This window comes from Anomaloglossus baeobatrachus, chromosome 5 (assembly GCF_048569485.1).
Source record: "Anomaloglossus baeobatrachus isolate aAnoBae1 chromosome 5, aAnoBae1.hap1, whole genome shotgun sequence".
Taxonomy (NCBI): Eukaryota; Metazoa; Chordata; class Amphibia; order Anura; family Aromobatidae; genus Anomaloglossus; species Anomaloglossus baeobatrachus.
The window spans coordinates 39675991-39703303 of record NC_134357.1 but is presented as its reverse complement, the minus strand read 5'-3'; the positions used below and the strand labels follow the sequence as shown (position 1 = coordinate 39703303).

Genomic DNA, 27313 nt, shown 5'->3' with positions numbered 1-27313 from the left:
TCATCCCTCTATCCCTCCATTCATCCCTCCTTCTATCCCTCCATTCATTCCTCCATTCATCCCTCTATCATCCATCCATCCCTCCCTCTATCCCTCCATTCATCCCTCTATCATCCATCCATCCCTCCTTCTATCCCTCCTTTCATCCCTCTATCCCTCCATTCATCCCTCTATCATCCATCCATCCCTGCCTCTATCCCTCCATTCATCCCTCCCTCTATCCCTCCATTCATCCCTCTATCATCCATCCATCCCTCCCTCTATCCCTCCATTCATCCCTCTATCATCCATCCATCCCTCCCTCTATCCCTCCTTTCATCCCTCTATCCCTCCATTCATCCCTCTATCATCCACCCATCCCTCCCTCTATCCCTCCTTTCATCCCTCTATCCCTCCATTCATCCCTCTATCATCCATCCATCCCTCCATTCATCCCTCCATTCATCCCTCTATCATCCATCCATCCATCCCTCTATCCCTCCATTCATCCCTCTATCATCCATCCATCCCTTCCTCTATCCCTCCTTTCATCCCTCTATCCCTCCATTCATCCCTCCTTCTATCCCTCCATTCATTCCTCCATTAATCCCTCTATCATCCATCCATCCCTCCCTCTATCATCCATCCATCCCTGCCTCTATCCCTCCATTCATCCCTCCCTCTATCCCTCCATTCATCCCTCTATCATCCATCCATCCCTCCCTCTATCCCTCCATTCATCCCTCTATCATCCATCCATCCCTCCCTCTATCCCTCCTTTCATCCCTCTATCCCTCCATTCATCCCTCTATCATCCATCCGTCCCTGCCTCTATCCCTCCATTCATCCCTCCCTCTATCCCTCCATTCATCCCTCTATCATCCATCCATCCCTCCCTCTATCCCTCCCTCTATCCCTCCATTCATCCATCCCTCCATCCATCTTTGCAGCTGAATAACCTGCTTCTGGTGTCTGCAGTATAGAGGTCAAGATAACAAAATCTTCCTATTGGTTTCAATAGAGGCAGTAGCTCAGTGGTAAAGCTGCTGCCTTTGAAACAATGAACTCACAGTTCCACGAGTTCGAGTCCCGGCCGCCCCGAAAATCCAGAGCCGATGATAATTTAATTTAATTTATTCACTTCACTGAGGGGAGGAGCCGGGACATCAGCTGTGAGCCGCGGGAGTGCGGGACAGCCCTGATAAAGCGTGCAAGTCCCGCAGAATCCGGGACGGTTGGGAGGTATGGTATAGCCACAGTGCACCATAACAGTATAGCCATAGTGCACCATAACAGTATAGCCACAGTGCACCATAACAGTATAGCCACAGTGCACCATAACAGTATAGCCACAGTGCACCATAACAGTATAGCCATAGTGCACCATAACAGTATAGCCACAGTGCACCATAACAGTATAGCCACAGTGTCCCCATAATGGACCAACTTGAAGGACATGCCACCCTTCTTCAGGGCGTCATATTTGTGCATGTGTTGCAAATCCAGATTTTGCACCCTTTCCCTGGTGTTTCTGGCAGTAGCTGGGAGTCTCACCTGAAAGGTCTTTGACTTGGTAGCTAGGACAGCATTGATTGGTATCAAAAGGATCATGACTCCAAGTCCTGCCATGACTGACGGCCCCAGCTCTTCCCACAGGAACACTACAGAGATAGCGATCTGCAGCGGCGACGACCAAAGGAGATGAATGAAATTTGTCAGATCCATGAATTTCTGGGCATCCGCAGACATCAGGTTTACCGTCTCTCCCACTGTTGATTCCTTACGGATGGCATTCGAGACAGTCAGTGCCTAAAGGGATTAAAAAAACACCCAAAGGGTTTTAAATATGGCATCCAACATTACCACATGTCTTCCATGCCCAAGTGCAGCGATAGATCCTCCAATTTACACGTAGATAGCGAAGAATTGTAATAAATATGGGCAGAGAAAAAACAAAAGAAATGCAAACAGACAGCGTCATGCCCTTTAGGGTTGACGCTCAGTGACAACCATTATGGGGCACCACAATAGTGACCAATAGTTGTCAGCTTGGAAAATCCAGTATCCATTCATTCTACATAGACAGCGGGAAAACTTGATGTTGTAGCATGCTCACTTTTTTGTACACCGCCGCAGTCAGTGTTGTACGGACCCTCATTCCCAAAACAAAGCAGCCCTGAAAATACTGCTGCAAACACAAGGACTGGATCAATGCTGTTATCATCAGCAAGACGGCGTAAAAAAATCCCTTCCACTGATATTCATCAGGGTTGGACGTGAACGAGACCATCAATCTGCAAAACAGCAACAGGATGTATTACACAACATGAACATTAAAGGGGTTCTCCACCAGAACTATAACATTGATAGTGTATAATAGGAACAGGCCACCCTTATTAGAGCTTGTGGCTTCTGGTGCCCTCTTTTCCCCAGTCCCTCTGTATTACTTTCTAGGTAGCACACCATTTTTTAACCCATTGGTTGTGCCTGGTGTTACAGCTCAGAGCCACCAGGCACAGTAATACCCATATGTATGGTGTGGTAGACATACAACCCTTTGCAGGGGTAGCGGGAGCCAGATCTGATATTGATGGTCTTCACTTGTGATGAGCAGGCACTACCATGCTCGGGTGCTCGGTACCTGTAACTAGTGATGAGCGAGCACTACCATGCTCGGGTGCTCAATATTCGTAACTAGTGATGAGCAGGCACTACCATGCTCGGGTGCTCGGTACTCGTAACTAGTGATGAGCGGGCACTACCATGCTTGGGTGCTCGGTACTCGTAACTAGTGATGAGTGGGAACTACCATGCTCAGGTGCTCGGTACTCGTAACTAGTGATGAGGGAGCACTACCATGCTCGGATGCTCTGTACTCGTATCTAGTGATGAGCGGGCACTACCATGCTCGGGTGCTCGGTACTCGTAACTAGTGATGAGGGAGCACTACCATGCTCGGGTGCTCAGTACTTGTAACTAGTGATGAGTGAGCACTACCATGCTCGGGTGCTCGGTACTCGTAACTAGTGATGAGTGGGCACTACCATGCTCAGGTGCTCGGTACTCGTAACTAGTGATGAGAGAGCACTACCATGCTCGGGTGCTCAGTACTCGTAACTATTGATGAGTGGGCACTACCATGCTCAGGTGCTCAGTACTCGTAACTAGTGATGAGTGAACACTACCATTATCGGATGCTCGGTACTCGTAACTAGTGATGAGTGAACACTACCATTATCGGATGCTCGGTACTCGGAACAAGCAATTGGGAGTGACTCAAGCACCAAGTATCATGGAAGTCAATGGGGAACTGAAGTATTTTTCAAAGAAATCTTCCAGAGAAATGCTCTAACCCCCATTTACTTCCATTATACTCAGGAACTCAAGTGATGCCGATCTGAGCATCCAACTGCTCGTTCCGAGCATCTGAGCATGGTAGTGCCCACTCATCACTAGTTACGAGTACTGAGAACCATCACTAGCTATGAGTACCGAGCACCCGAGCATGGTAGTGCTCGCTCATCACTAGTTACAAGTACCGAGCACCCGAGCATGGTAGTGCTCATTTATCATTAGTTACGAGTACCTGAGCATGGTAGTGCCCGCTCATCACTAATTACGGGTACGGAGCACCCGAGCACGGTAGTGTCCGCTCATCACTAATTACGAGTACCGAGCACCCGAGCATGGTAGTGCCCGCTCATCACTAATTACGGGTACGGAGCACCCGAGCACGGTAGTGTCCGCTCATCACTAATTACGAGTACCGAGCACCCGAGCATGGTAGTGCCCGCTCATCACTAGTTACAAGTCCCGAATACCCGAGCTGCTCTATAACAAATTCTATGAATAAGAGTGGCGTTGCTCCTGGAAAAAAATTAGACAATTTTTTCTTGGCAACCAATTTACAATTTTCTGTGGATGTCTAGATGAGGTCACACAAGCTGCTGTTAATGGACGAATATTGAAGCAAATCTTACTTCAAGACCTGGGGGCTGACGAACACCAGGAGGTCATGAACCAGTTTGAAGAAAGCGGATTTTAGGAGGATACCGGAGAACGTTTTAATCAGGGTCTTAATAAGCCAAGACTTAGGGAAATCCTTAGATGTTCCAGATATAGACTCTTTCTTTTTTTTGTTCTTTTCTTCCTAGAAAGGAAAAAGAAGTAAAATTCAGGTAATAAATCAGGAAACAAATATATAGGGGATTATTCAAGAATTACAAACAATACGTCTCTTTTACTCCAAAAACAGCGCCACACATATCCAGAGGTTGTTTTTAGTATTGCACCTGAGCTACCTTTGCTTCAAAAGAGCTATTCTGCAATAACAACTATAATAAAAAGGTTAAATTACATAAATTCAAATGTCCATTAGGGTATCATTTCATTATTACATTCGTACCTTTGTGTCATAGGGAGATTGTAAAATCCATAAGACATCTCTCTAGATAAGTGACACATCCATCCACCTACACACTGAACACATGGGATTAATTCTAAATGGGGAAGTCAGAGAGAGGACACTTTAATTGAAGCTAGGATCTCCTGTTGTGGACAGGTAATTAAGACTTGTATATTTGCTGTGTATAGACATGAGGTCTGGGGTTTGTTTTTAAAAAGGTGGAGAAATACCCTTTCATAAGAAACTAGCTTGTTCGGTTGAAAAGACTGCTTCAGGTATTTGGGCAGTGGTGGAAATTTATGAATACTGGAGTGTGTATCGATCCAATATTGATGGGATATACATTTTCAACTTCGGGACCAAGAGGGGAAGAACATGCATATTTTTTCATAACAGTGAGACATGGCTATCATCCCCAAATTAATATCAGCCAACCAGATGATAATAATTATGCCATGTCTCATTTATATGAACAGATAAAATCATGATAGGAAATATGAAGGTAATATCTCCAGCCTGTGAACCACAGGGGCAGATAAATCCTGGAAGTTGGTATTTCATAATTTTCCAGAAATTGAAGCTACATCCCCTGACCAGTCTTGTCATGAGTCACCACAGAGGAGATAACCTGTATTATTAAAAGGCAAATTCCAAATTTTATTCCTTTTACCATGCTCAGGGATAGAGCCAGCTGTGGATCCTGTCTGTCTGTCTATGGAGCACCCTCCATTTCCAACTTTGAAGCCATTGCAGTGACATTCAGGTTTAGTTACTTTTCTTACGTTATTCTTTTTTTATGTCATGTAATTGTATATGCTGTATTGTTTTGTCCCCTTTGCAAAATCTTTTGTATATTTTTGTAAACACAGCGTTTTTTGGATTAAATATATAAAATGTAATAGCTTTGTTCCCCCTGCTCTATAATTTGCAACCCTGAAGCCTTACGCTATCTTTAATGGGTGTTCACTTGGCCTATATAAATTATTGGTGGTGGCACCTAATAATCTTTCTTGTGTTATTGTGGAGCTTCGCGGTGACCGTACCTAGGTATATATGTATTCCATGAGCTGGAAACGGTTGTGTATATGCTATATGCTCACTGTCAGCTCCCCAATAATCGGCCTAAAGTGGAAATATCAGCGGTCGCGTTCATTAATCGTCTGTCAATTGCGAAATTGTTCTGACAATTGGGGGCAGCAGAGTGCTGTTTGTGACAAATTGGGGGCAGCAGTGCCATATCTGAGTGCACCCCTCCCTGGTTGTTTATGACACTATCATTGTGAAGTTTTTAGTTTTTTTCGTATGTTTTTTCTTTCCGCCTCATTCTTCTTTTAAAGTTTGCCTTTTTAAGAAGTCAATGTTTTCCTTGGTAATCCCGTATCAAAAATATTGGTTAAACATGAAGGGGTCAAGGTGGCGGAATTTTCATGTACTGTTGTCAGACGCTTATACAAACGACGTATAATGGATGTGAAATGCAATGTACTTTCCTTGGTTTGGAATTATTCTATGTTTATGGTTAAATAAAAAAATTTTTAAAAAAAGAAGTCAATGTTAATTGTGTTTTCCTGTTTTTTTTGTTTGTTTTTTTTTATGTTCATCATTGCGGGCGAGATTTGGAGTGTTCCGAAGATTTTGGATGATTCATCAGTTGCAACTTTTTAAAAAGGGGCAAATATTAAGTGCAAATCTATTCTACCCCTCCTTGGAGTGATTTTTAAGTATGTCTAATTTTTTTACCCCCTCAAATTGTGTGAAACTTTAGCGGAATATGCAATTTTTTTGCACTATAAAAGATTGTTAAAAACAAATATAAATAATATATTTGATCTTGAAAATATATGAGCCTCGTGCCTTCTCTTGAAGAATTTGGAGCAAAAAAAGTCAACTAATACCACAAGGCAAAAAAAGAAAAGTGAAATAAAAAGTATGAAAATGATCAATCTCTAAAGAGAGAGAGTAGCCTACATAATAGAATAATCAGTAGATAAAGAAAGATGTATTTACCGTAACTAATACGTCCCGGCTCTGGGCGTTGCTTGGCCCATTCATTTCAATAGCACCGTCCTTCTGTTTTCTCTTATTTCGGCGTTTTTCCAGCTCTTTCCTCGCGTTAGCTACTTCTCCCTTCATAATTTTCTCGAATATTTCACAGGTGTATTTGGTCTGATCTTCGTTGCTCAGTTCCCAGAGATCATCCACGACTAAAGGTTTCCTGTATCCGTTAAACACCATTCTGCAAGAAACAACATGATATCAGCATTTGCATAATTTTGCAACCAGTTTTATTCCAAGCAATAAAAGCTCCAATGCAAAAAAGCAGCAACTTTTTAAATATTTTTGAATAATTATAAAAAAAAACAAAAAAACAAAAAATAAAACAAAACAACTTTGTTTTACGTTTACTGTTCCTTTGCAGATTTATGTGTTTCCAATGTAGCAGGCTACAAACAAATCCTCTTCTTGTTAACCTCTAAACAGTAGAAAAAGGCATAGATGGCAGTAAGTAATACATAATAGAATGATAGGCTCAGACTACAAAGGGTTTGTTTGTAGTCTGTTACCATGGAGACATATAGTTCTGCATGAGAGTTGATTACACAAAAAAGACTATTTAAAAAGCTGTTTAATTTTAAAACAATAAATAAAACCGCTTTTGAAAGCATATAATCCTTTTAAGGGCTGTGCTTTATTCCCAGAGTAAAGGCCACTTTACACGCGGCGATCTCGCTAGCGTGCGTACCCGCCCCCATCGGTTGTGTGTTATGGGCAAATCGCTGCCCATGGCGCACAACGTAGCTCGGGTCCGTCACACTACTTACCTGCCTAGTGATGTCGCTGTGGCCGGCGAACCGCCTCCTTTCTAAGGGGGTGGTTCGTGCGACGTCACTAAGCAGCCGCCAAATAGAAGCGGAGGGGCGGAGATGAGCGGGACGAACATCCCGCCCACCTCCTTCCTTCTTCATTGTCGACGGCCGCAGGTAAGGTGAGGTTCCTCGTTCCTGCGGTGTCACACGTAGCGATGTGTGCTGCGGCAGGAACGACGAACGACCTGCGTCCTGCAACAGCAACGATATTTAGGAAATGGACAGCGTGTCAACGATCAACGATAAGGTGAGTATTTTTGATCATTAGCGGTCGCTCGTAGGTGTCACACGCAACGACGTCGCTAATGAGAACGGATGTGCGTCACGAATCTCCTTAGCGATGTTGTTGCGTGTAAAGCGGCTATACTGCCAATATGATCAGTTGGCTTGTCTGGGGCGGGGGAACTGGACAAATTACAGACAAAATCAACATATACAAAACTTACCTGTCATACCAGCTGAATGTGATTCTGCTTAGAAAAGACGCCGTTGATTCAGGATTCTAAAAATAATATACATTTTTAATGTTATTTATAACATGATAAAGTTAGTAAAAATAAAAAAAATAATCACTGTTCATTCCAAGTCAAACATTCTACACAAATATTAATTGGATTTTCCAGAAATCATTGTCATACTTTTATAAACTCCTTTAAAGTGACATCACATCCTGTAACCAATGGCTTGACCTGTACTGGATAACACTGTCATGTGACTGCTGGATGTGATGTCACTTGGGTGGAAAACATGTCGCCTGTAACCTCATTGAAGAGTTTATAGGGAGAAAAGACAGCAAAGTATTTGTAAAAAAATATATATTAATTTCATTAAAAGTATATTTACATATTTTTAAAAAAGTACATAAAATTCCTTTAACACTAGAAGTCCCAGAAATTTCGAGCTCCCCCCTGAAGTCCCGAAAGAGGGTCAAATGACATATAATAAACTGAATAGAACTAACTAGAAACTAAATGGCTAAAACTCAATGGAAAACAACAACCTCCTGTGGTGCGACAGTAATGGCCTTAATTACAGAACAAAAGACGGTGATTATAGGACGTTAGCTAAAATCCTTCAGGTCATTCGACCCGTCTCTGGGTTCCAAAGGTAGAAATGTTAAATGACCCCTCTCTGGGACTTCTAGTGTTAATTAAAGGGGTGGTTCACTACTCAGCATTAGTGACCACATCCCTGTAAAACTGATAGGGAAGGCTTTTTCTAAATATCTTGTTCAGCCAATTCTGCCTATGAGTGACGCTACTGTGGTCCACTCATCACCATGAAGTGACCCCCGGGGCTCTGTGGCCTCTGGGATCTGGTGATGTGAGGTCAACTTTCAGTTGACCCAACATCACCGGGATCGATCCCAGTCTTCCTGAGTGACTGGGCTGTGGGTGGCATTTCACTTCTCATCACAGCCCAGCATGTCGCGTGCTCTCTTCTTCACTGCAGAGTGCCACAAGCAGGAGTGATGCTGGGCTGCGACGCTGGGCTTGGATGAGTGGTGAAACTGCACCCACATTCCAGTCACTCAGGGAGACTGGGGCCACCTTGGTGATGTCAGGTCAACTGAAAGTTGACCTGACATCACTGGATCTCAGAGGTCACGGAGCCCGGGGTGGGGGTCACTTCATGGGAATGAGCGGACCACAATAGCGCTGCTCAGAGGCAGAATTGGCTGATCAAGGGATTTAGAAAAAAACTAAAAACTGGATAATACACACTGATGAGAAAAGGGTAACAATGTTTTGGTCTTTTGCCTTTCAGGCTCCATATCTCACCATCCGCTACAGCTTTGAGCGTGAGACGACCTTCATTTCATAGACAATCATCTTGGCTATCTCATACATAAATTTGACTTGTGACTATTTAGTATATGTTTAGTTATGCAGATTATTGTCATGTCACTGCATTGTTAATGTTTTGCTATTAAAAATGTTAATTTTAATGTTTTGTAAATCCCTCTTTGGCTTTCAGCACTGCCTGATCCTTGTGGACTCTTGATCAGATTTAAGCATGTCTTGACCAAAATAAGATCTCAAGTCTCTTCTACACATTCCCAGTGTTGGTGTATACTGGTCGCTCACTTGGGTATGTATACAGCTTTTCTATAACTCTACCCACAAGTGTTGGATTGGGTTGAGGTCTGGGGACTGTAGGGACAATCCAGCTCCTCTACTTCACTGTCATTGAACCATTTCTTCGCCAATCTCACCGTATGCTTCGGGTCGTTGTCCTGCTGGAAAACAATGTCGTCCATTTCATACCCATAGTACTTGAGTGTATGAAGTATCTCATCTTGTAGGATCCTCACATATAGCTCAGCATTGAGACCACCATCCATCCTGGTCAAGTATCCAACACCTTTGGTTGTGAAACAGCGCAATATCATCAGGCTTCCTCCACCGAACTTGACAGTTCCTTAAATTGCTCAATCTGTCTGTCTTTTTCTCTTGTGTTTTCCAGACCCATTTGTACCCATCAGAGACGTCTATTGACTTTCATCTCATTGCTCCAAATTACCCATTTGCAATCTTCTAATTCTACTTTTTTTGCAAATTTGAACAGACGCTTCTTAAGATGATTTTGATGTTGAGGCTTCTTCACCTTTTTTCAGGTCACCATTCTAGACTTGTGTAACGTGCATCGCACATTGCTTGCATGGACGTCTATGATCTCACTATTATGGAGCATACCAGTCGCCTCCACTGCCGGGTTTGTCGCTCCAGAACTGATAGACCTTGTGATGAGGCGACTTGTTGACTCCGATATTTTGCCTGGACGTCACCTCTTGACCTGTGAATGGATGAACAGACTTTATTTCTTATTCTTCCCACTGTCATGGCCTCACATGATGCAGTTTGGCAATTTTCTTTGCAGATAGATCGCTATTGATGAGCTGGATGATGATGTTTCTCTTTTCTTAGGAAATCTTCATGGCTGCTCCTAGATTAGAACCAGTGATCTTTCACTTGGGAATCAACCTAATACCTCACTGAGCTATTAGAGAATGTGAGAACAGGTTGTAATTTGTAGTATACAGGAAGAAAAAGTTTTTTTAAACCATAGGAGCAAAACAGTAACAATGCAGTGACATAAGAAGAATCTGCATAACTAATCATGTGCTAAATAGTTGCAAGTGAAATTTATGTATGAGATAGCCAAGATAATAGTCTATAAAATGATGGTAGACGTAGGGGTACGTTGCACACTACGACATCGCAAGCCAATGCTTGCGACGTCGACCGCGATAGTCCCCGCCCCCATCGCAGCAGCAATATCTTGTGAACGCTGCCGTAGAGAACATTATCGCTACGGCAGCTTCACATGCACTCACCTGCCCTGCGACGTCGCTCTGGCTGGCGACCCGCCTCCTTCCTAAGGGGGCGGGTCGTGCGGTGTCACAGTGATGTCACACGGCAGGCGGCCAATAGAAGCGGAGGGGCGGAGATGAGCGGGACGTAAACATCCCGTCCACCTCCGTCCTTCCGCATAGCCGGCGTGAGCCGCGGTGACGCAGGTAAGCTGATGTTCCTCGCTCCTGCGGCTTCTCACACAGCGATGTGTGCTGCTGCAAGGGAACGAGGAACAAATCGTACCGTCGCTGCCGTGCAATTCTGAAAATGTCGGACACTACACCGATGATACGATTACGACGCTTTTGCGCTCGTTAATCGTAACAAAAACGCTTTACACACTACGATATCGACAGTGACGCCAGGTGTGCGTCACTTTCGATATGACCCCACCGACATCGCAGCTGCGATGTCGTAGTGTGCAAAGTGCCCCTTACACTCAAAGCTGTAGTGGATGGTGAGATATGGAGCCTGAAGATCAAACGTGCAAAACATTGTTATCCTTATGCTGATCACTGTATCTAACCCTATCCCTATAACGCTAACCCCTGAAATATAATCATTATTATTGTTTCTGTATTTTGTTTAATTTTTTTACTTTATTGGGTAAAATCAAAATTTCTAAAAAAATCTAATGCAAATGTGTCGCCCTGGGCAAGCCAGGGGACACAGGTCACACACCACCACACCCCAGATCCCAGGTAGGAACACCTAAGCTGAACCAAAAATCCTTGTTGCCTTCCTCCAGAGGCTGATGATTCACACCAGGGGGTGGGCCAGGCGGTTGGCTCCGCCCACCAAGGAGATCACAGCTCTGGAGGCAGGAAGTACCAGGCAGTTAGAGCCCGGGAGGAGTTAGAGCCCAGGGAGGGCAAGAGTGAAGTCTAGCTGAGGGCTAGAAAGGAGTAAACAGCTAAGTGGAAGTGAGGAAAGAAAAGTAGTAAAGGAGGACAGCAAAAGTGGTGACAGAACAGAAGGAGTGTGCAAAGCCTGAAGGTCCAGCTGTGTGCAGGACAGGCCAGCAAGGTCAGCAACGGCGGTGACTGTCTGGAGGGGGACCGTTCGGACGTTCCTGGAAGGACCCCGTCGGCTGTGTGCCCGGTGGTCTGGAGCAGTGTTCCGAAGGACAGTCAGCACCAGGGCAGGGGCCTCTCGGACCCCGGCAAGGCTAGGAGTCGCCAAATTTGCCGAATCCGTCAGTGAAGGGGACGTAGATCCCCCAACAACCAAGTCCCGATTGAAGGCAACAGCTCAACCTGTACAACAGAGACACCGCCACCGCCAGGGCACCAGTCTCTGAGGGCCAGCGCCTGCGGGCAAAGTGTAGTGCTCCTCCGGCCCAGCTTGAAGCCGGGGAGCGGGTTACCGGTGGGGACCCATCGCAACCAACCGTACACACAGGTGCAAGGAAGAGGGACATCACCGTCACCTACCGGGAAAGCAGGTGCAGCCGTCCGTGGGACCGTCTTACCAGCCGTTTGGTTTACCGTAAAAACTGTGTCCACGTCTCAGGCTGAGTGAGTACCACAGTGCCGCAAGGCACAGCGCTGCCCCCGCGTCCCTGCACCCACCAGGCCCTGCACCTCCCAAGCCATCACCGGGCCCCGGGATCACCAACCCCTACCCACGGAGGGGCAACACAACACCTGGCTGCTCCACATCACCATCCCCGGGATCCCCGTATTGAGCAGTGGTGGTGCTACAAATCACCACAACCGTGGGTGGCGTCACGGACATTATCCCAACACCCCAAACCCCCTTTCACTCACGGGCGAGGAGTGCCGCTCGAGAAACCCCCGGGATCCGGCCCACAGCTCGAGCCACCACTGAGCAGCGACGGCCGCCGGACCCGAGCAGAAGGGGTGAGCGCGGTGTGCTGACACCCTCCTCCCCGCCCGCGACAACTTGGCGTCACGAACAGGATATTACCGCTCTGCCGTCAGGTAGAGGTGCGCCTTGTTACCGCCGGAGGTATCCGGCAGGAAAATTTCAGAAGCCGCCATCTTTGGCGCGAAAAGTTCCCGCTTGAGCGTCTTCTCGAGCAGTAGAGGCGCGAAGGCCAAAACCCCGCCCCGAGAGAGGAGGGGCCGGAAAGAGCTAAGGGGGACGGAAACAAGATGTCTGCGCCCGACGGAGCCGCTGGAGGAGCGGTGGTCGCAGCCGCAGCGGCACCCGCGGATGGGAATGGACCTGTCCAGGTCCCGGCCGTACCGGCGGGAGGTGCCGCGGCGCCCGCGCTCGCTCAGGTCATGCCGTTCTCCTTGCCCTATGCGCCCGGAGCTGCCTGGCTACCGCAGTATGACGGGAAACCGGATGCCCTACAGGCCTTCCGGAAAAAGCTTAACCCGTTGCTAGAGCTGTACCCCCTGACTGATAAGCAACGTGCAGCGATAGTGCTAGGCCAGTTAACCGGCGCGGCGGAGCAGGAAGCGGAGACCTGGGCCGAGGGGGACCGGCTCTCTGTAGCCACTATCTTTGAGAAGTTACAGACTGCCTTCGAGACCCGGACTGAAGCTGAGTTGAGGATGCAGTTTTAAAAGTGCCGGCAACGAGCTGGGGATAGCATTCGGGACTATGCTCTACGTCTACAGACCGCCCTCCGCACGCTGAAGCGGGCGAACCCTATTAATGAGGCGGATAGCAATAAGATGTTAGTGGAGCAATTTGCGCAGGGGATGAGGTCCCCTGAGGATCGTAAACAACTCCGGCTGTGGGCCCTGGAACACCCTGATGTGGACTTTGCTGTGTTAAAGGAGCGGGCCATTAAAGCACTACAGCCCCCAGCAACCGAAGTTCTGGAACCCGCCCCGTGGCCCATCGAGACGGCTCCCGTTGTGGCGGCCTCAGCCAAACCAACCTCTCCAACACCTGCAGCCCCGAGCAGCACAGTGGAAGAACTGGCAGCCCAGGTCCGTCGCATGGACGGAGACCTCGCCAAAATCCTGGCTGCACTACAACCTCTGACCAGACCTCAGCCTCCAGCACAGATACAGCTTGCTGACAGTCCCGAGGATGTTCCCTGGATGCAGCGGAAAAGTGCTAACAACCCGCGGAGCAGACCCCCAATCTGCTACAAGTGCCGTAAGCCGGGTCATTACTTCCGACAGTGCCCGTTAAACGAGCAACCCCTGGGGCCCCGGGCCAATCCTCAGGAGTAGAACATCGTGGCCCCCCGGACTGGCGGGACCGATATATCGGGGCCCGCCCTATCATCCCCGTGGCTGTGGACGGCATACCAGTGATGGCTCTCTTGGACACTGGATCACAGGTAACTACCATACCGTATACGTTGTACCAGCGGTATTGGGCTGTAGACGAGCTGGCGCCCCCAGACAATAGTATAACGTTGATTGCCGCTAATGGACTTCCATTGACCCAGGTGGGGTATAAACAAGTGGCTATGACAGTGGGGCAAGCCGAATTGCAACACCAGGGTATGATTGTGATCATGAATGAACCCAGTGATCATAACCCGAAAATAGTGCTGGGAACTAATGTGATGGAGCACTGCATGGATGATGTGTTAACCCTATTACAACAGCTGGCCACCACAGCGGCAGGGAGCCGGCAGAGGGCTGTGCAGCGTGAGATCCGAGCCCTGATGTACCGCCAGCATGTAAGCTCAACAGGAGGGGAGATTGGTGGAGTGAGAGTGATGGATGTTGCTCCATTGACTGTGCCCCCTAGGAGTGAGATGATGATCTGGTGTAGGGCAGCAGTAGGGTCTCAGGGGCGTGACTACCCTGCGATGATGGAGCCCATGCCTTCTGAGCACTGGCCCACTGTAATGGCCGCTCGAGGGGTGGTGGATGTGAAGAAAGGGAGAGTGCCTGTGAGAGTGCTGAACTGTGGAGAGGAAGAAGTCAGGCTTCCCCGGTATGCCACCATTGCCAAGCTGCTCACCCTGGACCCTCACACTATCCATGAAGCCAGTCCATCCACACTCCCACCTACCACCAGCACTTCCCCACCCCAGGGGGAGACAAAGGAGTGGCATCAACAGCTACATGTAGGCACTGATGATACCCCTACACATCACCGGGCAGGGGTATACAGGGTGGTGCAGGAGTATGAACAGGTTTTTAGTAAGCACCCCCTAGACTTTGGGCGGATTAAGGGGGTCCAACACCACATCCCCACCGGTGAACATCCCCCTATCAAAGAGAGGTATAGACCTATTCCCCCTGCACATTACCAGTGTGCCAAGGATATGTTGAGGAATATGAAGGAGGCAGGGGTTATTCGGGACAGCTGTAGTCCCTGGGCCGCTCCGTTGGTACTGGTCAAGAAGAAGGATGGTACCATGCGGATGTGTGTGGACTACCGGAAGATCAACCAGATAACCCACAAAGATGCCTATCCATTACCTCGGATTGAAGAGTCTTTGGCTGCGCTGAGAACTGCAAACTACTTCTCGACCCTTGACCTCACCAGCGGATACTGGCAAGTGGCCGTGGCCCCAGAAGATCGGGAGAAAACCGCCTTCACCACCCCGATGGGGCTCTGTGAATTCAATAGTATGCCGTTCGGGCTGTGCAACGCCCCAGGAACCTTCCAACGGCTGATGGAGTGCTGTCTGGGACATCTAAACTTCGAGACCGTCCTGTTGTACTTGGATGATGTGATTGTTTATTCCCAGACGTACGAAGCCCATCTGGAGCACCTGGCCGAGGTGTTCGCGTCCCTTGCCAAGTATGGGATGAAATTGAAGCCCTCTAAGTGTCACCTGCTGAAACCCAGAGTGCAGTACCTGGGGCACGTGGTGAGTGCAGATGGTGTTGCCCCTGACCCTGAGAAGATTACTGCCATCCAGAGCTGGCCGAGGCCAACCACGGTGAGGGAAGTAAGGCAGTTCCTGGGCCTGGTGGGGTACTACCGGCGCTTTATCAAGGGATACACGAAGATGGCTGCCCCCATGCAAGACCTCCTCGTGGGACAGACCAAAGATGACAGACCCGTTGGAGCCCCACTGTCGTGGGAGGGCAAGCATGAGGAGTCCTTTTGCCAGCTGAAGGCGGCCTTGACCGGAGAAGAGGTCCTGGCGTACCCTGATTATGGACGCCCGTTCATCCTCCACACGGATGCCAGTAACGTGGGGCTAGGAGCGGTCCTATCCCTGGTCCAGGATGGAAAGGAGAAAGTGATTGCCTATGCTAGCCGAAAACTCCGGCCGACCGAAAGGAACCCTGAGAACTACAGCTCCTTCAAGCTCGAGCTATTGGCGTTGGTGTGGACTATCACGGAGCGGTTCCGCCACTACTTGGCGGCGGCAACATTCACCGCGTTTACGGACAACAATCCGCTGACTCACCTGAACACGGCCAAGTTGGGCGCGCTGGAGCAGCGGTGGGTAGCCCGGCTAGCCAATTATGGCTTCACCATAAAGTAACGGGCCGGTCGCGTCAACATCAATGCGGATGCACTCTCCCGAATGCCCCATTTGTCAGAAGAGGGGTGCGAGGATGACGATCTCGAGGAGATCGAGTTGCCTGCGTTTCACCAGCCACCTACTGCGAGGGTGCAGGTACATCAGCAACGAGTGGATCTGGATCCACGGCCCAGTCAAGAGTGGCAGGAAGCCCAGGACCAAGCGCCGGCTGTTCGCCTTGTCAAGACTCTGGTGGAACAAGGTGCTACGGGAATAGACCCTGCCGCTCCAGCCGAAGCCCAACGCTTGGAAGGAACGGAAACGGCTTTACCTACACCAAGGGAGGCTGTACCGTGAGCTGGTCAACCCAAAGACCCATGAGAAAATATGCCAGTTGGTCATTCCTCAAGCTTATGTCGCTACTGTCCTGCGCGCATACCATGATGGTGCTGGCCACTTCGGGTGGAAGAAGCTGGAGATGATGCTGAGAGAGCGGTTCTACTGGAGTGGGATGCGGGAGTCGGTAGAGGCCTGGTGCCGGGAGTGTGGTCCTTGCACGCTGAGGAGGAAGGACGAGATCAGCCAGAGGGCGCCTCTACACCCAATCATCACACATCAGCCGCTGGAACTGGTCGCCCTAGACCATGTCAAGCTCACCCCCAGCCGAAGTGGATACACCTACGCGTTGACCATCGTCGACCACTATTCAAGATTCATGGTGGTTGTTCCTGTCAAGGACCTAACTGGTCGAACTGCTGCTCGAGCATTCCAGGCTTATTTCTGCCGACCACATGGATATCCAGAAAAGGTGCTTACTGACCAAGGCCCAGCTTTTGAAGCGGAGCTGTTCCACGAGTTCTGCCAGCTGTACGGCTGTAAGAAGATCAGGACCACCCCTTACCATGCCCAGACTAACGGCATGTGTGAAAAGATGAATCACCTGGTCCTGGGACTCCTCAAGACGTTACCGCTGGAAGAGCGGAACCTGTGGCCGGAAAAGTTACCCGACCTGGTCGACATGTACAATAACATCCCCTCTAGCTCAACGAAGTGCACCCCAGCGTATCTGATGAGGGCTCGGCCTGGTCGCCTGCCGGTGGATCTGGAGATGGGGTTGGAGGCCCCAGAAGCACTCCCTTCGACGGTGGAGTGGGAAAGTCGGAGGAGAGCACAATACCGGCAAATCCAAGAGTATGTGGAGAAAAACCTCAGTCGAAGTCGAGAACAGCAGGAGCACCGGTTCAATCAGAAGGCGTCCGCGGGACCTTTCCAGCCAGGAGATGTAGTGCTGAAACGGAAGAGGAAAGCCCACAAGCTGGATGATCAGTGGGAGCCAGTCCCTTACGTCATACAACCCACAGAATGGGAAGATGGGAAGGCCTACCAGATCAGTCGTGACCAAGGGGGCACCCTGGCCACAGTTTCCCGGGACCATCTAAAAAGGTGCCCCCCAGCGTTGAAGGCAGAGGCTGAAGTACCGGTTCCTCCACCAGCGGAGAAGGCAGCAGAGGTAATCCACACGGTAATGGGTGACTTCCCAGCAAACTGGCCTACACAGAACGGCGCGGTGATTCTTCCAGTGATACTGTTCCCACAACCCGTGGATGAAGAAGTAGTGGAAGCGGTTAACCGTGAGCCAGAACCAGTACCAGTGCCCAGGGATGAACCTGTACCCAGCTCCCCTACGCCCCCGCCTGCTCCACACTATAGCCGGGAGGAGGAACCGATTGTTCCCTCTACCCCACTGTCTAGCACCACTGACACCGGGCCCCGAAGGTCCACCCGTTCCAACCTAGGTAGACCTCCACTTAGGTACAGGGAGACCGTCCTGTGAGAAAAAAGGGGTCAGGGAATGTAAAGAGTGCTTGTTTGTTTGAAAAGTTTTGAAAAGAGAATGATAAGTGAGATTACCGAAGAAGTTACCTGATTTGCTTTGTGATTGAACCGGCCGGAGCCGGCACCGTTGTCCCCGTGGGAACCGTTAAAAAGTTGTTTTGCATGGGAACTATCCATGGACAAGCCCGTGAACTTGCAGGGCAACCACAGACGTTAGTGGCTTGTAAATATGTTGTTTACCGTTACAGTTTTCCGCAGGCCGCCACCGGAGAGGCAGGTTGGAGGGAGGGCCCTGAGCAGAGTAGGCTAGGGCCCAGCCACCAAAGGAACCGGTGGCTACCCTCTGGAGGGAAAGGACAGATCCCGCTCGGGTACCGTGTGCTGGACTGTGGGTCAAGGGGTGCTGCCTGGGCTTTAGGGGCAGCATCAGGGCCAGGTTACTTGAGTGGGAGAGAGCGGAAACCGTAACCGTAAACCGTTGCAACGTTGAAGTAAATGTGCCTCCCGTAAGGGAAGATTATTAAAAATGTAAATATGTTATGTTTAACCCTGTTATCCCTTTTACAGAAAATAAAACCGGTGTAGGACGGCAGCCCGCGGACGGTCTGCATTTTGCTAAGGGGGAATGTGCCGCCCTGGGCAAGCCAGGGGACACAGGTCACACACCACCACACCCCACATCCCAGGTAGGAACACCTAAGCTGAACCAAAAATCCTTGTTGCCTTCCTCCAGAGGCTGATGATTCACACCAGGGGGTGGGCCAGGCGGTTGGCTCCGCCCACGGAGGAGATCACAGCTCTGGAGGCAGGAAGTACCAGGCAGTTAGAGCCCGGGAGGAGTTAGAGCCCAGGGAGGGCAAGAGTGAAGTCTAGCTGAGGGCTAGAAAGGAGTAAACAGCTAAGTGGAAGTGAGGAAAGAAAAGTAGTAAAGGAGGACAGCAAGAGTGGTGACAGAACAGAAGGAGTGTGCAAAGCCTGAAGGTCCAGCTGTGTGCAGGACAGGCCAGCAAGGTCAGCAACGGCGGTGACTGTCTGGAGGGGGACCGTTCGGACGTTCCTGGAAGGACCCCGTCGGCTGTGTGCCCGGTGGTCTGGAGCAGTGTTCCGAAGGACAGTCAGCACCAGGGCAGGGGCCTCTCGGACCCCGGCAAGGCTAGTAGTCGCCAAATTTGCCGAATCCGTCAGTGAAGGGGACGTAGATCCCCCAACAACCAAGTCCCGATTGAAGGCAACAGCTCAACCTGTACAACAGAGACACCGCCACCGCCAGGGCACCAGTCTCTGAGGGCCAGCGCCTGCGGGCAAAGTGTAGTGCTCCTCCGGCCCAGCTTGAAGCCGGGGAGCGGGTTACCGGTGGGGACCCATCGCAACCAACCGTACACACAGGTGCAAGGAAGAGGGACATTACCGTCACCTACCGGGAAAGCAGGTGCAGCCGTCCGTGGGACCGTCTTACCAGCCGTTTGGTTTACCGTAAAAACTGTGTCCACGTCTCAGGCTGAGTGAGTACCACAGTGCCGCAAGGCACAGCGCTGCCCCCGCGTCCCTGCGCCCACCAGGCCCTGCACCTCCCAAGCCATCACCGGGCCCCGGGATCATCAACCCCTACCCACGGAGGGGCAACACAACACCTGGCTGCTCCACATCACCATCCCCGGGATCCCCGTATTGAGCAGCGGTGGTGCTACAAATCACCACAACCATGGGTGGCGTCACGGACATTATCCCAACACCCCAAACCCACTTTCACTCACGGGCGAGGAGTGCCGCTCGAGAAACCCCCGGGATCCGGCCCACAGCTCGAGCCACCACTGAGCAGCGACGGCTGCCTGACCCGAGCAGAAGGGGTGAGCGCGGTGTGCTGACACCTTCCTCCCCGCCCGCGACACAATCTTAGCACCAATCGTTATCATCATTGCTAGCGAATCTCTGTTCCTACCTTTTTGGTGAGATCATTGGTTTCTGAGATGGAAGAGATGATAAGAATAACAACTTGAAGACCGTATGAGATGAAAAACAAACTGAAGCGCGGGATGTCCGGGATATCCTCCTGCAAATAAAAAGAAATTGATGGGTGACTGTTATCAGAGACGCATATGTGAAAGTCATGGCCAAATACTACGGTGAAGCATTTTTGAATTGACCATCCAGGTTTGGCATGAAAAATCTTTTTCTAGAGACGTAGAACTTTAAAAAAAAAAAGCCAATATACAAACATGCAAAAGAATCAAATATCGGCACAGATAGGGACAATACTGGTCTGGATTTGGAGGAAAAAATTCTGCTTTATGTTAATACCATGAGCATTACATCAGTATGCAATGGAAATTGTGGGCAGCATGATGGCTGAATAAGTACTGTAGCCTAGCAGCACTGGTGTCCCAGTTCAAATTCCACCAAGGACATCTATGAATTCAAATTTTATGAATGGTGTTGATATAAAACATATAAAAATTGTACTTTTGAAATCATAACTAAGTGGAGACCACAAAACACTGTTTTGCTTGGCTAGAATCCCACATAATGGATATCAGCCAGATAGATGATACTAGCCATGTCATGTTTCCTATCTATGACCAGGTAAAGTCATGATAGGAAAGATGACGGTAGTATTTCCAGCCTAGGACATTAAGGAGTGGAAATATCTTGGAAGCTGGAATTTCATAACTTTCTGAAGCCCTGAGCACAACCCAAAATTAGCCTCCACATGACGTCATCAAGGGAGAGGTAATAAAAGACAATACCACAATTTAGCCTTTGTCAGATCTTGGAGGTAGAGCCAGCTGTGCTGTGGCAGTGTCCATTTTTCTTCTAAGGAGCACCTCCCTCCTCTAAGCTTGGAAGCCGTTACAGTGACACAAGTTTAGTAAGTTTCTTTTGCTATTCCTTATTATTTTACGTAATTGTCTATTTTGTATTGCTTTGTAAAATCTTTTGTGTATTTTTGTATACACTGACTATTTTTTTGGAATAAATATATACAGTTTAATAAAGTTATTCCTCTTGCTCTATAAAATGCAAACCCGAAGAACCCATATGCTATCTGTAATGGGTGCCCAGTCGACCCCCCCACCAGCTGTTTTTGACAAATAAATAATACTGAAGGCCAAGACAAGAATTTTGATTACTTACCTTCAGTGCCAGCCGAACTAGAGACTGAAAAGTAAAAATTCCACAAAAGACGGAAAGAACCCAGAAGATGAAGAGTGCGCCAGTGTCTTTCCGGACACAGTACCTTCGGCTATGGTGGATTATTAACACCGAGATCTAATTGGACAGAAAGATGTTTAATCAAAGACTTGTTCTAATTGAAAAAGATGGTGGTAATATGTACAAGCAGTGCTGCAGTGTAAAGCATGGAGTAGGAGATATTTCCGGGAAGGGTCTTTTAAACATATTTTTAAAAATGTAGGTTTGACAATTGTACTACTATTTTTACTCGAAGACAAGAAGAGAACATCCATACAGTCCTTACCCATGTAACAGCATGGAGCGAAGGATTAACATACAGGACCATAGGGAGCATTTTGTTGTTGCTTGATTGTTCGTCCATATGGTCTGCTACTGTGATTCCGATTCCAGCAATCGATGTGCAAAAAAGTAATAAAGTCAGAATCTGAAATAGAGGAGGAAACATTCACCTAAATACAACATGTTCACTGATATAGGACCAAGCTGTAATGCCAGATACAGTCCACAGTTGGAAAGGGGGCACTGTTTCTGGATTAATCTCAGACGCCTTTGACTGCATTTCCATTAGGAAAGCACAAAAAAATTAGAAACTTTTGCATAATAGATAAGGACGGTGATGTGGTCAGAATGGTGGGGCCGGGGACATTTGACCACTCATTGGTAAGGACAAGTAGGTTCTCTTTTTAAGTTGGGAAACTCCATTAATTTAAATGTTTGAGTGTATTCATTACTTGTAAAAGTAGAACAACCAGGTACCATGACTGGAAGGGGGAGGGCAATTATGATACTTGTTTGTCACACAAATGGATAATTTATTTTTGCAATAAATAAAATAAATGGAATGCTACAACTTATAGTCATTCTCCAGCAAACAACATTACATTTGTCCATTAGCAACGGATGACTATTACAGTCCCCCCCATCCCATTTATTTGGAGATGTGCTGCAACACCAATGAACAAATATTGTGCTGATTTTGAGGGGAAATAAAAAACTTTATCAGGCCTCATCCAAACATCCATTTTTACTTACATGTCCTGTTATGTATATACTGTAGCCCCCAGTCTCCCTTGTGATGTATACACTGTAGCCCTCAGTCCCTCTTGTGATATATATACTGTAGCCCCCAGCTACCCCTGTGATGTATATACTGTAGCCCCCAGCCTCCCCTGTGATGTATATACTGTAGCCCCCAGCCTCCCCTGTGATGTATATACTGTAGCCCCCAGCCTCCCTTGTGATGTATATACTGTAGCCCCCAGCCTCCCCTGTGATGTATATACTGTAGCCCCCAGCCTCCCCTGTGATGTATATACTGTAGCCCCCAGCCTCCCCTATGATATATATACTGTAGCCCCCAGCCTCCTCTGTGATGTATGTACTGTAGCCCTCAGCCCCTCCTATGATGTATATAATGTATCTCCCAGCCCCTCCTGTTATGTCTATATTGTAGCCCCCAGCCCCTCCTGTGATGTATATACTGTAGCTTCACCCCTTCTATGATGTATATAATGTAGCCTCCAGCCCCTACTGTGATGTATATGTGATGCTCTGGACTAGCCAGGTAGTCACAGTTAGGCCCTTGCACAACACCCATCCCCAAATAAGGTGACACCAGCCAACCTACTAAACAATAGTCACCTCCCTCTGGGTTTGATGTCCACACCAGGGGGGCGGAGCCAGGCGGTTGGCCACGCCCACCTAGGAGTTCACAGGCCCAGAGGCAGGAAAACAAGCAGATGAGTTCTGACAGTGAAGTGGAGAGGAGTGAGTCTAGTTGTGACAGTGGAAGCGAGGAGTAAATCTGTCAGTGTCCTGGGTAGGAGCCCGGGCACTTTGGCTAGGAGGCAGATGGTGGTGGCCGTCTGCAGGAGCCAGAAAGACAGCCTGGTGGAACCGTAGGTAGCCGGGACAGGGTAGTGGCCCGCCGGTACCGAACCGGGGAACTGACTGGAAACTGGAGCACACGAGGGGGCATTCAGACCCCAAAACGCGGTCCCGAATCTACCGGACCCCGTTAATTAACTAATTGAGGTCTGGACTCTAGGTCCTTTCCCACCCAAGTCCCGAAAGAAGGCAACAGCCCACCGATTCCAGATAACGGCCACCGCCAAGGGCCAACCGCGGGCAAACGGGCTCCCCCGACATACACGCCGGGGAGCGTGACTCCCGTTGCTGAAGTGCGGCTGTCCAAAAGCTACAAAAAGGTGCAGGAGAAAGGCGGACACCATCAACCCGTTTGAGGACCAAAGCAGCCAGCTGCGGGCACCGACCATCATCCATTTGGTTTACCAGAGACTCCTGTGTGTTTGTCAAAGTGAGTACCAAAGTGCCTTTGGGCCACGCACTGCCCTGTCCTGCCGAGCACCGACATCGCATCACATCATCGGGTCCCGGGGCCAACACCCCTGCCCACGGACGGGTTAACACCAAAAGCTCCACCAACATCTCCCCCGGAGTGCCTAGTAAACAGCAGCGGTGGTGCCTACGTTCACCACAACCCGTGGGTGGCGTCACAAGCTCTAATCTAAACCCCCCCCCTTCAAAGCACCAGCCCCTTGCAGAGCGACGTGACCCCCGGTCTGGAGACGCTCGAGCCACCGACACACGAGCCCGGATCCGAGCGGCTCGGCTGCAGCCGAGCGTGGGGCGGTACATATATACTGTAGCCCCCAGCCCCTCCTGTGATGTATATACTGTAGCCCTCAGGTCCTCCTATGATGTATATACTGTAGCCCCCAGCCTCTCCTATGATGTATATAATGTAGCCCCCACCCCCTTCTATGATGTATATAATTTAGCCCCCCAGCCCCTCCTGTGATGTATATACTGTAGACCCCAGCACCTCCTATGATGTATATAATGTAGCTCCCAGCCCCTCCTGTTATGTATATACTGTAGCCCCCAACCCCTCCTGTGATGTATTTACTGTAGCCCTCAGCCCCTTCTGTGATGTATATACTGTAGCCATCAGCCACTCTGTGATGTATATATTGTAGCCCTCAGCCTCCCTGTGATGTATATACTGTAGCCCTCAGCCCCTTGTGTGATGAATATACTGTAGTCCTCAACCTTCCCTGTAATGTATATACTGTAGCCCCTACTGTCATCTAAATACTGTAGCCCCAGCCCCTACTGTGATGTATATACTATAGCCTCCAACCCCTCTTGTGATGTATATACTGTAGCCTCCAACCCCTCTTGTGATGTATATACCGTAGCCCCCAACCCCTCCTGTGATGTATATACTGTAGCCCACAGTCCCTCCTGTGATGTATATACAGCAGTGTCAGTGTACACTGTGCATGGCCATGTCTGTTAGTGACAGGCATCATGCAGCGCCCTGCACAGCCACATGCCTGGGAGAAGCTGGATGGAGACAGCAGGGGAGATGCATGGGCCCATTGAGACCATTTCGCAAGGGGCCCACAAAAACCTGGAGCCAGCCCTGCGTATCCTATCTCGGTTTTTCAGAAATAAAATAGGTTCCCACTATAATCTATGGGACTGGTCATGGTTTTTACTGTTTAATGCAATGCACTGAAAGACACAGACACAAAAGGGCCCTTTTCAGTCTAATAACTCATCAAAATGAAGAATTCCACCTACTTTGGGGGTACAAATGGCCCCCCTTAGCTCTTGGGCCACTCTGCAGCCACACAGGTTGCAACAATCACATGTCCGCCCCTGATGTGATGGCAAAGCTTGGATTTTTTTTCATATGAGAAAAACAGATACTACTTTGATGGTAAAAGTGTATGCACAGACCAACAATGGATGAATTTCGAGTCCAGCACAGTGACACAAATCTATCCATTTTTGTTTCACATATGAGAAGAAAAATGGACAAATAAATTACAAATTTGATGCAATTCTGTTAGAAAGAAATTCTAATTCTGAACAACCTTCTGATCCAATTCCAGGACAACCCCTTCAATCCTCTTATTGCTTATTCAGGATTTCATTGTATTGGTTACTCACCTGCTTGGCTAGATAAAGCTTGGTCATAGGGGATTTCACTGTTTCTGGTACACACAAGTTGAGGAACTGCCAAGGAGCACACAGCCAAAAGAAGAGAAGAGGAATCCAAACCAGAACGGTTTCTTCGAAACATATCGGCAAATCTGGATCAGGTCTTTCCAACAGAGAAGAATTCTGTAATGATAAGTCAAGCAGGGTTCCAGGTCAAGAATGATAATACCGGTACTTGTCAACCCTCCTAAAATGTCTGCGAACTTCCAGGAAAAAATTAAAGATCACAGGGATTCCCAGAAGAGTCATCAGATCTCCTGGATTCTGGCAAAACCTTTAGATAATCATAGACTCATAGAATGGTAGAGTTGGAAGGGGCCTCAAGGGTCATCGAGTCCAACCACCTACGAGTGCAGGTTTTCCTAAATCATCCAAGCTATATGTTTATCCAGCGTCTGCTTGAATATTTTCATTGATGGAGAGCTCAATGCATATGGAAGCGTGATTGTCTGTGTTCTTAAAATATTATGGCCCGGCATCCCTATACACAATCAGTTGTAGAAAATGAGGCAGTGTCTGCAGAAGCAGGGTGGCAAATCACATTCAGCAATATCCCAAAAACTTTGCCCGAATGTGATACGTACTGTATATTCTACTTGTGTGCAGTGACGTTGAGGAGATGCCTAAAAGTGATGCTTCTCACACAGAACTCTTAAACAAATGCCTCATTCATTTACATAGGGCCTTGCTCCGGACCCCCTTACTGTACCCCAAAATAAATATAAACACCAAACCAGACAGACAAGACTTTTACATTATTGCATTCCCTGTGCTATAACTCTTATTTTTTTTCCATCTACATGACTGTCTGAGTTTCAGAACTTTTAATTATAGAGTTTCCAACTACGGTGTTATTCATGAGCTATATAAAATTTCACCTTATATTGATAATTTCGTAACCTGACGTTTGTAGGCCTATATCTACCATCTGTGGTGGGGTCCAGCACCTAGTATGTGCCATTTATAACACTGCTGTCTACATATGTGGCTATTTCCCCCAGTAGCACCAAGGCTTGGGTGCGACGGCTACCACCGCACCCTTTATAGCTATGCTACTGACTAGTTCACGGTTTCAAAATATTTCCATTTCATAACGAGCTGGAAAAATCTCTAGGATATGCCTTCACTTTCTGATTAATAAGTGACCAAATTTTGTTGTCACCACACAGGTAAAACAATACATTCCCGTCAAAAGTTGTACCCTACATATCTGGCTCTCCTCCATAGGACTGAATTATGGCTCCAATCATGATTTCCTCACCGTTTCTATGTTTTGTCTGGGATTCTTCACAGTCTTTAGAAGCACACTAATAAATTAATAGATTTCCCATAAATTTACTTCTCGGCTGAGGGTTAGAGTCAGGAAAATTGATTTGGAGATTGGTCAAGTTTGCCAACTGGGGACTGGAACGAATATGAAAAATCCATGGCAAAACGCGTTGGCACAATGTAAGTAATAGGAAATTAATACACGTTCCCAAAAGTAAATTTAAAAGTTCCTACAAACTGGAATAATTATATATAGAGTTTGGCTATATATATATATATATATATATATATATATATATATATACACACATTGTCAGTGTTTGGGTAAAATGGCGTAATTCTTCCTTTAAGCAAAAACGTATCTATCATAAGCATAGGAAACATTTCTGTGCCGAATGTAAGTAGAAACATGAAGTAGTCTTACCCAGAACACAGAGCCGCAGTAGTCATCCAACACATTGGACATGTTTTCGGGAGGGGAGAGCAGCCCCTGCTGCCCGTAGAGTCGACGGAGCACAGTACTGAGCCTAGGTATTAGTCTATGTCTATATATTCCTCATAGTATATACCAGTTGACTGTTATCACCCCGTGATTCAGCAGGGTAAAAGTCCCCCGCACCCACGGCAAGCTCTGAACTACTGAAGGGACATCTCAGTTCTTGCAGAGACCTATTGGACTATAGTTGGGTTAAATGTTAACCATTTTCATAACTGCAGAGTTTGTCCCAAAGAGTCTTACAAGGCGGCTCCTGGCTAGATATGCTCTTTGTATGACGGGCACTTGCGAGGCGTCATTTTCAGGAATTGACCTAATTTTATATTTACCTATATACGTATTGTTTAATGTTTTTTTATTTTTGGATGGGAGGATGCAAAAAAAAAAAATACCAAAACACACAAAACATTTCTGTTAATTTTTTTCTACCGAATATTGTATGGTAAAAATTAACACATAATTTTAGTTTATGATCCACTACAACGCATTTCACGGTTATTCAAAACAGGACCT

General features: G+C 48.0%; 1 protein-coding gene across 1 annotated transcript in view; it reads right to left on the bottom strand.

Moving 5' to 3' along the window:
- The window catches only part of ABCC2 (ATP binding cassette subfamily C member 2), a 71003-nt gene extending 44104 nt beyond the window's left edge, over positions 1-26899 (bottom strand). Inside the window, exons 1-10 of the mRNA XM_075348427.1 lie at positions 26729-26899; positions 24985-25158; positions 21287-21427; positions 20944-21078; positions 19751-19861; positions 7698-7753; positions 6392-6620; positions 3960-4129; positions 2096-2273; positions 1534-1788 (exon numbers count right to left, since the gene is read on the bottom strand). Coding sequence (XP_075204542.1) covers positions 1534-1788; positions 2096-2273; positions 3960-4129; positions 6392-6620; positions 7698-7753; positions 19751-19861; positions 20944-21078; positions 21287-21427; positions 24985-25158; positions 26729-26770 — 1491 coding nt within the window. The 5' untranslated portion in view covers positions 26771-26899. The remainder of the gene's footprint in view (positions 1-1533; positions 1789-2095; positions 2274-3959; positions 4130-6391; positions 6621-7697; positions 7754-19750; positions 19862-20943; positions 21079-21286; positions 21428-24984; positions 25159-26728) is intronic.
- Positions 26900-27313: the final 414 nt, after the last annotated feature.